At 41.9% G+C, this 19,124-nt stretch overlaps 1 protein-coding gene across 1 annotated transcript; it reads right to left on the bottom strand.

Annotated features, from left to right (window-relative positions):
* Positions 1 to 7,867: 7,867 nt before the first annotated feature.
* Positions 7,868 to 10,665, bottom strand: LOC311122836 (NLR family CARD domain-containing protein 3-like; the record flags this gene model as incomplete). The annotated part of the gene is made up of 3 exons (XM_084197151.1): positions 10,550 to 10,665; positions 8,321 to 10,112; positions 7,868 to 8,057 (listed from the first exon to the last, which is right to left on the bottom strand). The coding sequence occupies exons 1-3, from the start codon at positions 10,584 to 10,586 to the stop codon at positions 7,868 to 7,870; spliced, it is 2,019 nt and encodes a 672-aa protein (XP_084053277.1). The 5' UTR covers positions 10,587 to 10,665.
* Between the last annotated feature and the right edge of the window lie 8,459 nt (positions 10,666 to 19,124).

Below are 19,124 nucleotides of genomic sequence, written 5' to 3'. Positions count from 1 at the left end.
GAGAGGCAATGTAAAATCGATAACAACATTGTTTTGACAATTAACGTGCTTTTTATTATGAAAAGTACAATATATCCATGTACAATTGTACAATTATGGAGCATATGTCCATATACAATTATACAATTCGTTTTTCAACATAAAATATATGCAACAAATTATCCCATTGGTATTTTAACAGTGTTATTGTAAGAGTTTAAATGGTTAAACAGAGGATACATCTAAAACAGTATAAAACAAGTGCAGTATGTTCTGAGTATGTTACCTTAACGTCAACTCATAACGTCCCACTATAACTTCATGGGAGTCTAGGGGAAAGACTGCATGTTGCTTTGGGTGTATTCATCAACATTTGCTGAATATTCCTGTAATGTCAGATGGCATCTTGTCAGACGGCAACAGCCTAGTCGGCTGCAGACACTCATAAGGAGTTCAAGTAGTTTATTTGCCATTTGCAGGTATTAAAAGTAATACATACATTGTAATTCCTTGTTGGAGCTCATATAGGACAGTACATACCAGTGGAGGCTGCTGAGGGGAGGACGGCTCATAATAATGGCTGGAACGGAGACAATTAAATGGCATCAAACACATGGAAACCATGGAAACCATGTATTTGATACCATTCCACTTATCCGCTCCAGCCATTACAAGCCTGTCCTCCCCAACTACGGTCCCACCAACCTCATGTGGTACGTACACACAAACAGTAAAATATATCATAAGAACATCAATAAAACATGCAAAGTGGTAAAAGATCATAAAAGGAAAAAAAAATCAGTGATGTTCTAAAAGTCTGATGAAAACAGTTTAGGTTGCTTGATTTAACAGGCAGATAGAACTGGGATAGAAGCTGTTCTGGAACCTGGGATCCAGAAACTGCCTAGCAACCACTGGTCCTCACTAGACTGGTGCCCTGCATGTCTATTTGTTCATTGGAGTTTATCAGGTTTTGAAGTGATGTCTGTGTTTGTTGGACACTTAGTGCTGGAATGAGGAGTCTGTTTGTTCCCAATTCTATCAGAAATGATGGTCCTCATTTGAAGGTCCTGTGTCAAGGTCCTCACTATGTGTGTGTGTGTGTGTGTGTATCCAGAGTGTGTGTGTGTGTGTCCAGTGTGTGTGTGTGTGTGTGTGTGTCCAATATGTGTGTGTGTGTGTGTGTGTGTCTCCTGTATGTGTGTCCAGTGTGTGTGTGTGTGTCCAGTGTGTGTGTGTGTCCAGTGTGTGTGTGTCCAGTGTTTGTGAGTGTCCAGTGTGTGTGTCTCCTGTGTGTGTGTGTGTGTCCAGTGTGTGTGTGTGTGTGTGTCCAGTGTGTGTATCCAGTGTGTGTATGTGTGCGTGTGTGTCCAGTGTGTGTGTCCAGTGTGTGTGCGTGTGTGTGTGTGTACCCAGTGTGTGTGTCCAGTGTGTGTGTGTGTGTCCTGTGTGTGTGTGTGTGTCTGGTGTGTGTGTGTGTCCAGTGTGTGTGTGTGTGTGTCCAGTGTGTGTGTCTCCTGTGTCCAGTGTGTGTATGTGTCCAGTTTGTGTGTCCAGTGTGTGTATGTGTGCGTGTGTGTGTGTGTGTCCAGTGTGTGTTGGTGTGTGTGTATCCAGTGTGTGTGTGTGTGTCCAGTGTGTGTGTGTGTGTGTGTGTGTACCCAGTGTGTGTGTGTCCAGTGTTTGTGTGTCCAGCATGTGTGTGTGTCCAGTGTGTGTGTGTGTGTCCAGTGTGTGTCTGTGTGTGTGTCCAGTATGTGTGTGTGTGTGTGTGTGTGTGTGTGTGTGTCCTGTGAGTGTGTGTCCAGTGTGTGTGTGTGTGTCCTGTGTGTGTGTGTGTGTCCGGTGTGTGTGTGTGTGTCCGGTGTGTGTGTGTCCAGTGTGTGTGTGTCCAGTGTGTGTGTGTCCAGTGTGTGTGTGTGTGTGTCCAGTGTGTGTGTATGTCCAGTGTGTGTGTCTCCTGTGTGTGTCCTGTGTGTGTATGTGTGAGTGTGTGTGTGTGTGTGTGTGTGTGTGTCCAGTGTTTGTGTGTCCGGTGTGTGTGTCCAGTGTGTATGTGTCCAGTGTGTGTGTCCAGTGTGTGTATGTGTGCGTGTGTGTGTGTGTGTCCAGTGTGTGTTGGTGTGTGTGTGCCCAGTGTGTGTGTGTGTGTGTGTGTGTGTGTGTACCTAGTGTTTGTGTCCATTGTGTGTGTGTCCAGTGTGTGTGTCTCAATTGTGTGTTTGTGTGTGTGTGTGCAGTGTGCAGTGTGTGTGTCCAGTGTGAGTGTGTGTGTGTGTCCAGTGTGTGTGTGTGTGTGTGTGTGTCCAGTGTGTGTGTGTGTGTTTGTGCAGTGTGTGTGTGTGTGTCCAGTGTGAATGTGTGTGTGTGTGTCCAGTGTGTGTCCAGTTTGTGTGTGTGTGTGTGTGTGTGTGTCAGTGTTACCATGGTTATTATTTACAGGGACACTGAGGAGTCAACATTATAAACCCTAAACCCTGGATAGACGGGCTCAGTGAATGTGGTGTAGAATGTGTTCAGGTGGGTCAGTGTGTCAGAGGAGACTCTGTAGAAGGACAGAGTGCCGGCTGGCCAGTCCAGATACACTCCTACTATGTGGGGGCTGGAGGAGGGGACGTCTAAATTAGTGAGATTATTATTGTGACAGGCAGAGTAACTGTTGTCAGAGCAGTCCAGACTCCAGGACTTGTCATTGTATCCAATCCTACTGTCACTACCCCTTCCTCTCCTGCTGATTCCTTTATATGTCACTCCTATATCAGCCCCTTTCCCACTCCACTCTACCTCCCAGTAACAGCGTCCAGTCAGACCCTCTCTACACAGCAGCTGTTCACAGTCCTTAAATTTCTCTGGGTGATCAGGATACGGCTGCTCCTCTCTCCTACATGTCACCTTTCTGTTCTCCTCAGACAGGGAGAGGCGTCTGTTTACTGTGTTTAGGTCCAGTGAGAGATCACAGACATCTGATGGATAAAACCAGACACAATATTACAAATCATCATCATCCTGAACACACACACACACACACACACATCCTTGAACACACACACCCACACACCCACACACCCACACTGAACACACACACATATCCTGAACACACACACACACACACCGGATACACACTCACACTCACATCCTGAACACACACACACACACACAGAACACACACACACACACATCCTGAACACACACTGGACACACACACATATCCTGAACACACACACACATCCTGAACACACACGTACACACCGGATACACACTCACATCCTGAACACACACACACACTGAACACACACACACACACATCCTGAACAAACACACACACACACACACACACACACCGGATACACACTCACACTCACATCCTGAACACACACACAAACACACACACACACACACACACACTGAACACACACACACACATATCCTGAACACACACACACACACACACACACCGGATACACACTCACATCCTGAACACACACACACACACACACTGAACACACACACACATATCCTGAACAAACACACACACACACACACACACACACACCGGATACACACTCACATCCTGAACACACACACACACACACACTGAACACACACACACACATCCTGAACACACACACAAACACACACACACACACACACACACACTGAACACACACACACACATATCCTGAACACACACACACACACACACACCGGATACACACTCACATCCTGAACACACACACACACACACACTGAACACACACACACACATCCTGAACAAACACACACACACACACACCGGATACACACTCACACTCACATCCTGAACACACACACAAACACACACACACACACACACACACACTGAACACACACACACACATATCCTGAACACACACACACACACACCGGATACACACTCACATCCTGAACACATACACACATCCTGAACACACACACACACACCCTGAACACACACACACACCCTGAACACACACACACACTGAACACACACACACACACACATCCTGAACACACACATACACACTGGATACACATACACACTCACACTTTCATGCATGAACGCACACACACACACACACATTTCTAAAGTAACACGAACACGCAACACACACACACACACAGACACACACATTGTCAAAGCAACTCTTTGTAAACTTTGGTGTCCCTGATTTGTGCTTCTGTAGAACTACAGCTGATATTTAATATGACCAAGTAAGTAATGATGGTCTTTGACTTTGACTTCACTTGAATTAAGACTTATTCTTAGTTATATTCTTCACAGCAGTCAACACTCACATTTTCTAAGTCCAGGTTTCATTGTGTTCTCTCCACCATGTTCCACACTGTAGCGGTAAGCAGAAGAACAGACAGTCATTGAAGGATACACCTTAACTCACACACACACACACACACAGTCAGCATATAACTTTGTCCAAGCGTGTGTGTGTCCAGTGTGTGTGTGTGTGTGTGTGTGTGTGTGTCTGTGTCCAGTGTGTGTGTGTGTGTGTTTCCTTTTGTGTGTGTGTGTGTGTGTGTGTGTGTGTGTGTGTCCAGTGTGAGTGTGTGTGTGTCCAGTGTGTGTGTGTGTGTGTGTGTGTGTGTGTCCAGTGTGTGTCTAGTGTGTGTGTGTGTGTGTGTGTGTGTGTCCAGTGTGTGTCTAGTGTGTGTCCAATGTGTGTGTGTCCAGTGTGTGTGTGTGTGTGTGTGTGTGTGTGTGTGTGTGTGTGTGTGTGTGTGTGTGTGTGTGTATAGTGTGTGTGTCCAGTGTGTGTGTGTGTGTGTGTGTGTGTCCAGTGTGAGTGAGTGTGTGTGTGTGTGTGTGTGTGTGTGTGTGTGTGTGTCCAGTGTGTCTGTGTGTGTGTGTTTCCAGTGTGTGTGTCCAGTGTGTGTGTGTGTGTGTGTGTGTGTGTGTGTGTGTGTGTCCAGCGTGTGTGTGTGTACAGTGTGTGTGTCCAGTGTGTGTGTGTCCAGTGTGTGTGTGTGTCCAGTCTGTGTGTTTGTGTGTGTGTATATGTGTACAGTGTGTGTGTGTGTCCAGTGTAGTGAGTGTGTGTGTCCTGTGTGTCTGTGTGTGTGTGTGTGTGTGTCCAGTGTGTGTATGTCCAGTGTGTATATGTGTGTGTGTGTATGTGTGTGTCCAGTGTGTGTTTGTGTCCTGTGTGTGTGTCTGTGTCCAGTGTGTATGTGTCCAGTGTGTGTGTGTCCAGTGTGTGTTTGTCAAGTGTTTGTGTGTGTATGTCCAGTGTGTGTGTGTTTGTGTTTGTGTGTGTCCAATGTGTGTGTGTCCAGTGTATGTGTGTCCAGTATGTGTGTGTTTGTGTTTGTGTGTGTCCAATGTGTGTGTGTCCAGTGTGTGTGTGTGTGTCCAGTGTGTGTGTGTGTGTGTGTCCAGTTAGTGTGTGTGAGTGTGTCCAGTGTGTGTTTGTGTGTGTCCAGTGTTTGTGTGTGTGTGTCCAGTGTGAGTGTGAGTGTGTGTGTGTCCAGTGTGTGTGTGTGTGTGTGTCCAGTGTGTGTGTGTGTGTGGTTGTGTGTCCAATGTGTGTGTGTCCAGTGTGTGTGTGTGTGTTTCCTTTGTGTGTGTGTGTGTGTGTTGTGTGTGTGTCCAGTGGGTGTTTTTCCAGTGTGTGTGTGTGTCCAGTGTGTGTGTGTGTATTTGTCCTTTGTGTGTATGTGTCCAGTTAGTGTGTGTGTGTGTGTGTGTCCAGTGTGTTTGTGTGAGTGTGTGTCCTTTGTGTGTATGTGTCCAGTGTGTGTGTGTGTGTGTCCAGTGTGAGTGAGTGTGTGTGTGTGTGTGTGTGTGTGTGTGTGTGTGTGTGTGTGTGTGTGTGTGTGTGTGTGTGTGTCCAATGTGTATATGTGTGCGTGTGTATGTGTGTGTCCAGTTTGTGTGTCCAGTGTGTGTGTGTGTCAAGTATGTGTTTGTGTGTCCAGTGTGTGTGTGGTGTTTCCTTTGTGTGTGTGTGTGTGTGTCTGTGTCCAGTGTGTGTTTTTACAGTGTGTGTGTGTGTGTGTCCAGTGTGTGTATATGTGTCCCATGTGTGTGTGTCCAGTTAGTGTGTGTGAGTGTGTTCAGTGTGTGTGTGTGTCCAGTGTGTGTCCAGTTAGTGTGTGTGTCCATACACACTGGACACTGGACACACACACACACACACACACACACAGTCTTTATATATCTTAGTCCAAGTGGTGGTCAGAATGTTTGTCTTAACTAGCCTGATAACTCCAACATGTCTGATATGAACATTGACATAAACCCTCTACATACTTGAGTTTCTCCAGTCTGCAGTGTGGATCCTCCAGTCCAGCAGAGAGCAGTCTGACTCCTGAGTCTCCTGGGTGATTGTAGCTCAGGTCCAGCTCTTTCAGGTGTGAGAGGTTTGACTTCAGAGCTGAGACCAGAGAAGCACAGCCTTCCTTTGTGACTAGACAGCCTGACAGCCTGCAAAGAGTCAAATCATAATAAAACCACACTGCTATTCTTTGGTGGTGAAAATAGTGGAAGTATATTTTTTCAACATATTCAGATATATCAGTGTCCTGAAACCTGCCATATCTATTCATAAATGAATGTATCATTATTAGAAATGACAAATTATCAAAAGTATTGCTTGTAGATAGAAAAATGCATATTACAAATATTTGAGTAGACTGACCAGAGCAGTTTAAAAAGCAGTATCAGTCAAAAGACAGACAGTGAGGTATCAGATTTATATTATATTGAGTATACAGTCCACACCATATCTATTTTGACAGTGAAGATAACATTTTAAATGTAGCTCTGTACTCCAGTATTTTGGATTTGAGATCAAATGTTTCATATGAGGTGACAGTATATAATGTCACCTTTTATTTGAGGATATTTTAATACATATCTGTTTCACCATTTAGAAATGAAAGCACTTTATGTATCTTGTCCCCCTATTTGTAGAAGTCATAAGTATTCTGACCAATTCACTTATAATGCATTAAAGTAGTCAAAAGTTGAGTATTTGGTTGTAAACTTGTTGGTTGCATTTGCAGTTTGTTTTGGTTGTGTTTTGGGTTATGTTTTGCCCGATAGTAACTGAATGGTGGATGATGACTGGAGTAATTTTCTGTCTAAGTGAGTAGATAACATGTTTCTAAACACTACTAAATTAATCCTGATGATGCCATGACTAAGAATAATCATGAATGAATCATGAATAATAATGAGTGAGAAAGTTACAGAGGCTACAACAAAACATGCTAACCTCTCACCATTACCAATAACAGAGGGGGTATGATCCTTGTTCCTCTGTAACTTTCTCATTCGTCATTATTCACGATTCATTCATGATTATTCATAATCATGGTAGCATCCACATGAATGTAGAAGTGTTCAGAAACATCTTCTATTCTTACTGACAATACAAGTGAAGTGACTCCAAAATGACAGGACATTATTTACCATTCAGTTTCTATTGGGAAAAACATCATCCAAAACACAACCAAGACAAACTGCAAATGCATTCAACAAGTTTGTAGATTCACAAGCTTGATGTAATCACTGCAGGTAAGGAATATGGGACCAAATACTAAACTTATGACTACTTTAATACAATATAAGTGAATTTGTCAAAATTATTACGACTTTTTCAAATGGGAGAACTAGATACATAAAGTGCTTTCGTATCTAAACACTAAAACAGATATGTATGAAAAACCTCAAATAAAAGGTGACATTACATACTGTTGCCTATTATGAAACATTCTAACTCAAATCCAAAATGCTGGAGCATAGCACCAAATATAAAACTGTAAGCTTCATTGTCCAAACACATATGGTGTGGAATGTGTGTGCCTGGTAAACACATGTGGATCTGGTGAACAGTTATCACTTGTTGACCAACTACAGGAATACTGACCTCAGAGTCTCAAGTTTACAGTGGGGATTCCCCAGTCCAGCAGAGAGCAGCTTCACTCCTGAATCCTTCAGGTCATTGTTACTCAGATCCAGCTCTCTCATGTGTGAGGGGTTTGACTTCAGAGCTGAGACCAGAGAAGCACAGCCTTCCTCTGTGACTCCACAGCCTGATAGCCTGACAAAGAGATCATCATGATTTCACAAACACACTGTTAATTTAACCAGTAGTGTAGAAGGACAATGGCAGATGCATTTGGTTTATTCTCTTAAACAACATATAGATTCATCTTCCGTCTCCTAGAATGGTACGGTCATATTGTTATACTAATGTGAACATCAATGCATTGATTCAATATGTTTTTCAATAATACATATATTTCTCTAAACTGAATATTTCTTCCTGATGATTAGTACTTAAATGTCATTTTATGTACTCACAGAGCGGCTCTGGAGGCTTTGACCACTGGCAGCAGCCTCAGAAGACCTTCCTCTGATCTGGAGTATTTCTTCAGGTCAAACACATCCAGCTCCTTTTCTGAAGTCAGCAACACAAAGACCAGCGCTGACCACTGTGCAGGTGACAGTTCTTCTTCTGAGAGACTTCCTGATCTCAGGTAGCTTTGGATATCCTCCACTAGAGAATGGTCATTCAGTTCATTCAGACAGTGGAACAGATTGATGCACCTCTCTGGAGAGGGATTCTCCCTGATCTTCTCCTTGATGTACTTGACTGTTTCTTCATGGCTCTGTGAGCTGCTTCTTGTCTTTGTCAGTAGACCTCGTAAGTGCTTCTGATTGGACTCCAGTGAGAGGCCCAAAAGGAAGCGGAGGAACAGGTCCAGGTTTCCTGTCTCACTTTGTAAGGCTTCATCCACAGCACTCTTGTATAAGGTACCTTTACGCTTGTGTCTGATCCTCACACAAAAGTTCCTGGACGTTGATTGAGGTTTGGCCATTAGATTGTCATTGTTGTTGATGAATGAGAGGAACACATATACAGCAGCCAGAAACTCCTGAATGCTCAGATGCACGAAGCAGTACACCTTGTCCTGGTACAGCCCACATTCCTCTTTAAAGAGATGTGTGCACAATCCTGAGTACACTGAGGCTTCATTGACATCAATGCCAGTCTCTTTCAGGTCTTCTTCATAGAAAATCAGATTGCCATTCACAAGCTGTTGAAAAGCCAGTTTTCCCAGTGACAGAATGCTCTCTTTATTCCAGTGTGGACCTGTCTCTTCTTTCCCAAGATACTTTTCATTCTTCTGTTTGGTATGAAACTCCACAAGGTGTGAGTACATCTCAGTCAGAGTCTTGGGCATCTCTTCTCTCTTATGTTTCAGCATGTGTTCAAGGACTATTGCAGAAATCCAACAGAAGACTGGAATGTGGCACATGATGTGGAGGCTCCTTGATGTCTTTATGTGTGAGATGATTCTGCTGGCCAGGTCCTGATCACTGAATCTCTTCCTGAAGTACTCCTCTTTCTGTGGGTCATTGAACCCTCGTACCTCTGTCACCTGGTCAACACACGCTGAAGGGATCTTATTGGCTGCTGCAGGTCGGGTAGTTATCCAGAGGAGAGCAGAGGGAAGCAGATTTCCCTTGATGAGGTTTGTCAGCAGAACATCCACTGAGGTTGACTCTGTGACGTCACAACAGATCTTGTTCTTCTGGAAGTCTAGGGGCAGTCGGCACTCATCCAGACCATCAAAGATGAACAGAACTTTGTACTTGTCGTAGTTGGAGATTCTTGATTCTTTGGTTTCCATTGAGAAGTGATTGAGAAGTTTAATCAAAGTGTGTTTTTCCATTTTCATCAAATTCAGCTCCCGAAAAGGGAATGAAAATACAAATTGGACATCCTGATTTGCTTTTCCTTCAGCCCAGTCCAGAATGAACTTCTGCACAGAGACTGTTTTTCCAATGCCAGCGACTCCCTTTGTCAGCACAGTTCTGATAAGTTTGTCTTGTCCAGTTAAGGGTTTGAAGATGTCGTTACATTTGATTGCAGTCTCTGGTGTTGCTTGTTTCCTGGTTGTTGTCTCAATCTGTCTCAGCTCATGTTCATTATTGACCTCTCCTGTTCCACCCTCTGTGATGTAGAGCTCTGTGTAGATCTTATTGAGAAGTGTTGGGTTTCCTTGTTTACCGATCCCCTCAAATACACATTGAAACCTCTTCTTTAGATTAGATTTGAGTTCACGTTGGCAAATCACAGCAAGCTCATCTGAATGAAGAAATAACACAGAGGATATTAATATTACGTCTGTTTTAATGCCTACAGTATTCTAGGACTGTTATACATTTTTTAATTATAATCATTGCTTCGCTTAATTGACTGTATAAATGTGTAAATGTTTTCATAATGCATTACAGACTAGTGTGACTGATTATATTATTATTGGTATTATATCTCTCTCTCTCTCTCTCTCTCTCTCTCTCTCTCTCTCTCTCTCTCTCTCTCTCTCTCTCTCTCTCTCTCTCTCTCTCTCTCTCTCTCAATTAATCAACACAACACATCCCTGCTGCTACTTGATGAGGTCACTAGGTGTTGCGTTAAGGCTGCTACAATATCATTTAGTTACACAGCTACTTTAGCTGTACTTTAGCTACAGCTTTTAAATGTTCTAAAACAGCATTCAACATGAGGCAGACAGCTCTTACTTTTCTCCAGTGTGTCAGCAAGTTCCTTCTGGTTCATTTTCCTCAGGACGTGCAGTGTGATCTTCAGAGCCCCCTCTCTGGCACTGCTCTCCTGCTTCTCATCTTCAGCATCCACCACTTCCTTATCCTGCTTCTGACTCTCAAAGCCTTCTGGGAGTTCTGGACTAAGAATCCTCTTGAACATCTTCAGCTCGTTCTTCACAAATGTTATAATATTCTCTTCAAGCAACTGAAATAAATCAAGTAAATAAGTTAAGCAAGAGACTAAATGCTTTCTCATTAACACATGAATGAATGATTGACAGATCAACTTTACTTGAGGTAAACAAAAACAAATGTACATAACAGGACCACATACACTGAATATGGAGGCCAGGTCTGTTTCATGACTCTGGGAAGACTGACCACTGAGAATATCTGACTCTGATCTCTCCTGTTCGTTTCTGTGGACAAAACATGAGATTACATCTCCTCATCCAGGGAGTGCACACACACACACACACACACTCACAGACACACACACACACAGGTAATGTTGTGTTTGTTTAATATTGTTTTGAGTTGTGAATCGTTAGAAGCTTTTTTTGCCCACCCGCTTCACATTAAACATAGAAGATCTCCCCTAAACATAGAATCACATAGTTTATCCATCTCTCTGTGACCGCTGATAAATTCAGAACAAAGTTGACTACAAATACAAAGTTGCAAATGTCTTTGCAATTGATGCAAACAAGCAACGTATAAAATGATGCTTCAAATGAAAACCGAGATAACTGCATTAAAATATAAACAGTAGGCTATAGGCCTATTTCAATCAAATTAAAATACATTTCATGTTCAATCAATTGAGTTCTATTAATGTTAAGGAAATATTTGAATGGAGAAAGCTGATCTGAGAGCAGCACTCCCTTTCTTTCGATCCTATCAGTATCGATACATGCTCCACCGGACGTCCAACCTTGTCGTGCTGCTTATCCAGTTTCTACTGGTCTGCCTGCGGCTATGGAACCCTGACCTGTTCACCGGACGTGCTACCTTGTCCCGAACCTGCTGTTTTGACCCGAACCTGCTGTTTTGACCCTCTCTCTCTCCCTCTCTCCCCCCCCCCCTCTCTATCTCCCTCTCTCTCTCTCTCCCTCTCTACCACACTTGCTGTATCGACTTCTGAATACTGGACTATGAAAAGGCAACTGACATTTACTCCTGAGGTGCTGACCTGTTGCAACCTCTATAACCACAGTGATTATTATTTGACCCTGCTGGTCATCTATGAATATTTGAACATCTTGAAGAATGATCTGGCAATAATGGCCATGAACTCATAAACTCAGCAAAAAAAGAAACGTCCCTTTTTCAGGACCCTGTCTTTCAAAGATAATTCGTAAAAATCCAAATAACTTCACAGATCTTCATTGTAAAGGGTTTAAACACTGTTTCCCATGCTTGTTCAATGAACCATAGACAATTAATGAACATGCACCTGTGGAACGGTCGTTAAGACACTAACAGCTTACAGACGGTAGGCAATTAAGGTCACAGTAATGAAAACCTAGGACACTAAAGAGGCCTTTCTACTGACTCTGAAAAACACCAAAAGAAAGATGCCCAGGGTCCCTGTTAATCTGCGTGAACGTGCCTTTGGCATGCTGCAAGGAGGCATGAGGACTGCAGATGTGGCCAGGACAATAAATGGCAATGTCCGTACTGTGAGACGCCTAAGACAGCGCTACTGGGAGACAGGACGGACAGCTGATCGTCCTCGCAGTGGCAGACCACGTGTAAGAACACCTGCACAGGATCGGTACATCCGAACATCACACCTGTGGGACAGGTACAGGATGGCAACAACAACTGCTCGAGTTACACCAGGAACTCACAATCCCTACATCAGTGCTCAGACTGTCCGCAGTAGGCTGAGAGAGACTGGACTGAGGGCTTGTAGCCCTGTTGTAAGGCAATTCCTCACCAGACATCACCGGCAACAACGTCGCCTATGGGCACAAACCCACAGTCGCAGGACCAGACAGGACTGGCAAAAAGTGCTCTTCACTGACGAGTCGCGGTTTTGTCTCACCAGGGGTGATGGTCGGATTTGCGTTTAATCTCCACCTGTGCAAGGGTACCAGGTAGTTGAGGTAATAATTAGACTATATAAAGGAGTACCAGTACTGAGTCAATGTGCAGGGGAATGAGGTAGTTGAGGTAATAACTAGACTATATACAAGGAGTACCAGTACTGAGTCAATGTACAGGGGTACCAGGTAATTGAGGTAATAACTAGACTATATACAAGGAGTACCAGTACTGAGTCAATGTCCAGGGGTACCAGGTAGTTGAGGTAATATGTACATGTAGGTAGGGGTAAAAGTGACTAGGCAATCAGGATAGAGATTACATCTCCTCATCCAGGGAGTGCACACACACACACACACACACACACACACACACACACACACACACACACACACACACACACACACACACACAGGGAATGTTGTGTTAGTTTAATATTGTTTTAGGACTATGAAAATGGAAAAAAGGTTTAGCCTATGGATTATGAAAACAACAAAACGAAATGGTAAAATGGGAGAGGAGAAATGATTAGAGAAAGTGTTGTTTAACTGACCATGACCCATGAGTTCTTCTTACCTTTGTTCAGTAGAAAAGTCTCCCTCTCGGAAGTATAGAGGGTGAGCCATAGACGAGTCACTCTTCATGGACACACAGCTGGGTACAGGGGAGGCTGGTCTCTCCTGCTTGATTGGGCTTCAACACAACAGAGACAAACATTACATCTCTCATCTACTTGGTACACCTACTGGAGAGCTCTTCTTTATCTACAGTGGTGTTACTTTGGCAGATAATGTCACCCATCTAAATAAATAGTATATATATAATATATATATATATATATATATATATATATATATATATATATATATATATATATATACATATATATATATATATATATAGTTAACTAAATGTATGGTGTTTTTGGTTTATGTCAGTTTCATTGTTTGTCATGCTATAAATGGTTATTTTATGGTTGTAAGTGGTAAAATGAACTAGAAAATGTCATATTTTGTAATTCTGAGTAATTACTACTTTAGTAAGGATATACACTTTATTCAGTACTACTGCAGTTTCTAAATAATTCCAATAGATGGCAGCATAAGACCATGAATGACATTTCAGAAGGTTAGTTTAGTTTTCTCCCTGGATACACCACCACTCCCCCTCACAGGAAAACTCCTGCACACGCTTTTTACTGTCCCTTTCCACACTGCTAACGCAAGAGGAACGACTGAAAAAGCATTTAACAGATTACTGTGAAGTAATATAATGATGATTCATGTTTATTATTATTAGCTGTTTTTATGCTCATGTTTTGAAATTATACTTCATTACTATAACGATGATCAATAAGCCTGAACATTAATTTAGGCACATCTGGTCGAGAAAAACGTATTTTCCTAGTACATTCATTGTCAGATTCATCAACCAGCAGCGAGCACTCTGCCTTCTAGCACAAGCGAGGGGCATGTTGAGGTACATTTGCTAACCGGGAGGGTTGCATGATGAAATTTAATGGCGGGCTGGAAGACGCACTCTTGTCTTATCTATTCCGAGGTAGTTTACTCCCAATATTTTATAATGCATGTATACTAGGGTTGTGGTTAGCGCATCTGACTAGTGATTATTTACCAGGGGTTCAACACCTGCTATAGTCACTATTTAATTGCTCTTCCAAAAGCATCACAGGCCTAATACGAGATATATAGCTAACTAAAGTAATGAGTGACCTTTTTAGAAAATCATGGGACATATAGTATTTGGTTGCATGCTATTTTATGTCAATCATATTGCTGCTTGTAGCCTATAACTGATGCTTCGTTGTCTTATGCTGCCATATATTGGAAATATTTAGCAAATCAAAGTTATTAATTCACGTACAGACATTGGTGAGGCAGCTGAGAATAAAGTGTATTTTTCTTGTTAATTCCTTAGATCAGTCTCAAACCTGCCCCACCTATCCCACACCAATTGCTGGACTTTCACACAGAGGTTACTAGGTCACCCAGTTCAAGCAACATTTGAAAAATAAAACAAAAGTGTCTTATTTATCAAGTGTTCATATAAATATAAATAACTAATAACAAAAAAAAAGCCAAATGTTTGACAGGTTTTGATTAACAAAAAATTGAAAATTCTCTTTAGTACTATAATTGTATTTACTAAGATAATATTATTACTAAAATAGTTTCTAAAAGTGTTCTAGGCTACCCTACCCTAGAATTAGGGTTAAGGTTAAGGCTAAAATAGGTTATAACTAGGGTTAGGGGTTAGGGTTAAGGCTAAAATAGAATTAGGGTTAAGGGTTAAGGTTAAAATACGTTATACCTAGGGTTGAGGCTAAAATAGGATATACGTAGGGTTAGAGTTTCTGTATTGCACTTTGTGACATCTGCTGAAGTACAAAGGGCTTTATAAATACTTTTGATTGATTGATTGTTAGGTTTACTGTTTTTAAGGCAAAAAACTGTATGGGTTTATAGCTCTCTTGCTCCTCCATGTGGCCGTATGTGGGTACTACATAACTCATTCATGACACTTGCTAGGCTCATAATCTGAGGTAGGAACTGTGTCAGATCTACAAATCCATTAGCTAGACCACCCGATTAGACAACAATCACCCCATTATACCCATTTGGTTTGCAACTCAGTGAACCTGCGCAGCATTCGCTCAATTTGATGCCTGAACAAAGGTTTCGATACATATCAAATTACTCAGCAGCCATTTAGAAACAACAAATCGTCAAAGAAAAATTGTTATTTCTTAATTAAAAAATGTATTCTGGCTGTTTAAATCACCCACATCTTGAAAAAGAGGACAGGGACATGTGTTTTGTTTATGTTGGACACCCTTTTCTGAAAACAAATATGGTTAACCATGACTAGAAACGGTTTAACGTTTGATGGATATCCGCCAGCCATCGCTTACATGTTCGGTGAACACAATGTGTACTCAGGGGAGCAGTAACCCTCTCACCAAGTATCAATAACCTTGATAATAATATGTTACTTGAGGTAAGCCTACAGTGTTAACTATATACATGCTGTCCTTAATCAAAAAGCAAATTGAACAATAAACTCCGGCATCTCAACACTGAAACGAACTCTGTCGTTATTCCCCAAGATCACTTCAGCCCACTCTGCTCCTAACTGGACAATATCCTGGCGCCACACCGGACGTTGTGGACGACACCGGACGACAGTTCTGTACGGGGACGCGGGCAAATCCAGAACTCGGACATGAGCAGAGCAACAAAATAAACCAAACCCAGTCTTTACAGTGGCTTACATTAGTAATATTCATTTATTTATTTTTTATATGTAAAACAAACATTCAAAGTTTTGAGATCTGGGCCCATATCCACAAAGTCTCAGAGTAGAAAATTGGTCTTGATGAGAATAAATACATTTTACTCTTATGGGTATAAATTAAAGCTATGCATGAAGTCTCTAGTCCCACCTAGTCGGCAGATATTTAGGACACCTCATGAGCTGTCCTAACCAGTTAAGAATTAACAGCAGGTGTCTTGATAATACTATAGAATAATGCAGTGAGTCAGTGGTTCCTGCACCACATGTAATTGCTTTGGAGTAGTTAAAATAATGTTTTATATTTCTATATGATCAATCCAGAAATAATATAGACCTACATGCAACCGTATGTCTTGTGTTTTTGGCAATGATTTATGTATAATAATTATGTATAAGTGATACCATGTATGTCTGCATAGCATGTTGTCTTCATTTTGGCAGATCAACTCATGCTTATTTCTGAAGTTTAACTCAGGTTTTCGCCCAGTGGCTAAAGAGTTTGAGCTGTGGCAGGAGATGGACCTATGGCAGAAAGGTGGCTGGTTCGAATCCAGGGCCGGGCGCTGGAAAAACAGGCGGGCTTGATCTGACCACTGGAGGGCTGCTGGGTTCACATCCTCAAAACATTCACCTTTTGTTGATCAGAACTCTAGAGGTTCTTCTTCACTGAACCCCAAAATATATCTAACTTTTAGTGGTTCCATATATTAAGGAAGTGATAGAAGCCTTTTTGGTTCTATAAGGAACCTTATTTTCTAAGTGTATAATAAACACGCTTTTCTTTTGATTATTTAATTACCTACATCATGGTATTTCAAGTTATCCCTTTGGAGTGCAACATCACGTTGTTAAAAAATACTTCTAATTTGGGCATGTCTATAAAATGGCCAATTGAAGGCATCTAGGGCGAAATATGTGTTAGATGAAAATGAACATTGTATGCAACGTTGTAGGCAACATTATTGACACGGGACTTGATGCCTACGATGCCAAAGCTATTTAGAGTTGTTAAACGTGTGTGAAGAGTGTGTTGGTATAACGGTAATATTGTCAAAATTCTGCTTGTAACAACCATCAGAATTGGTTAAAGAAATATGCATTCCATTATATTAGGCAATAATGAAGAGTAGGTAAAGTGGTCGTGTCGTGTGAAAATTCTATCAAATGTCTTCCATTGCAACGAGTCCAGTCAGGGTGCTGCAGAACCCCTGCAGTACCTCCGTGGACCCCGGATTGAGAACTCCTGATTTAGCAGATGCTCTTATCCAGAGCGATTTACGATAGCTCTTAAGATAGCTATTTATTTTAGAAATAAACTTCTTCATAAAATTGTTATCTCACCTCTTAGCTTTGGTGTCATGTTCCCCAGAGGGACGCACTTTAGAGGCAGGGCCCCCCTCCTCTCTCTGCAGATGGAGGTCTATACCTCAGCTATAGCCTACATGTCCTAGATGACCAGCCTAAACCTGTTCAGATCAGTTCCCATAACGTTACAGGCCTACCAGTAGCAGGACAGAGCATGTAGCCTAGGCATGATACGTTTCACATTTCCAACAGAGACCATCAGGTTGGTCAGCATGATTAGTGATCATATATCAAACCTACTCTGACTATTGAATGTCTGTAAATGACCTAACTTTCTAATATAATAGTTCTATGTAGCCTAGACTTACCAGGGTCTGCCCGTCTTTCCTTCAAATCAACACATTTATCCGGCTTCTAATGTTGCCGAGAAATGTGTCCCACAGTTTCAACAGCCACTTTGTAAGTGCGTAGGCTACACACTTACTTTTAATTTCATATGAGGAAACTGGTGCGGCCGCCTGTTTTCTTGCAGATGAAGTAGCCTCTCATAGGGAACTCATTCAACCAGCCTAAACAACAGTAAATAAAATATGTCAAATGGTCAAGAAACAATGGTGTAAAGAGAATCATGTCCTCCTAATATAGCCATGTACATTAAAGACAGGTATATTGCTACAGATGTAGGATCTTAATTTGAGTCCGTTTGCTATAGCAGGAAATTTATCCTGAAGCAACTCGACATTTGAATTATTATGTGGATTATAATGAATGGTCATTTTTCAAAAGGGAAAGGTGGAAAAGTGGAAATTACAAACTTCAGAAGCCTTTTTAACCCTCCAATACACGAAAAGTGTTAGTTCTACTGTAACAAGGTGATTCAATTAAGATCCTACATCTGTACAGAACATGTCTTTATCTAAACCAAGGCAGTTTGCATTATTAGCAATGACGTTACAATTGTCAGCTGCTGTAAACCGATGTAATTGGATGTTATAGACCCCCATCTGAACAGTTTCTTTCCCCATGCTGTAGCCCTCACCAACTGGCCATCTGGTCCATAGAGACTAAAGGACTATACACTCTATACTGCTCACCACATCAAGCCATCTCTGAACTGTACACTACCAACTGGTCCATAGAGACTAAAGGACTATACACTCTATGCTGCACACCACATCAAGCCATCTCTGAACTGTACACTACCATCTGGCCCATAGAGACTAAAGGACTATACACTCTATGCTGCACACCACATCAAGCCATCTCTGAACTGTACACTAAATAACTGCACTATACTGCATTAGCACTCTGTTCATCTCTCTTAGATATATTTATGTAAATCACCTGTATACCCACTGTACTGTATTTAAGTGATAATGCCTGAGAAGCCGGTGTTTGGAAGATATATTGGTACGGGTTTTGTTAGGCAAACTGTGCCAATATATCCTCCAAACACCGGCTTTGAGGGCATTATCACTTGTATTCAACGAGTTACCAACATAATAATATAATAATAATATGCCATTTAGCAGACGCTTTTATCCAAAGCGACTTACAGTCATGCGTGCATACATTTTTTTGTGTATGGGTGGTCCCGGGGATCGAACCCACTACCTTGGCGTTACAAGCGCCGTGCTCTACCAGCTGAGCTACAGAGGACCACAACATATTCAAATAATGATTAACATATTTTCATTTAAAACATTATTTTGATGAATATATTTCATACTATTTCATCCTTCCACAAGATATAGTCCCGACACAAATCTAGGGTTGCTACCCAAGCCGGCTGGTCGTTCGTTCTATCGGTTCGGTTGCCAGAGACGCGACCCAGTTGTTAAGTCTTTTTGTTCTGTATCTATGGATGCGAACCAGTAGTTAA

This window comes from Coregonus lavaretus (genome assembly GCF_964263955.1).
Source record: "Coregonus lavaretus genome assembly, contig: HAP1_SCAFFOLD_1038, whole genome shotgun sequence".
NCBI classification, from domain to species: Eukaryota; Metazoa; Chordata; class Actinopteri; order Salmoniformes; family Salmonidae; genus Coregonus; species Coregonus lavaretus.
This window is presented reverse-complemented; position numbering and strand designations above follow the sequence as displayed.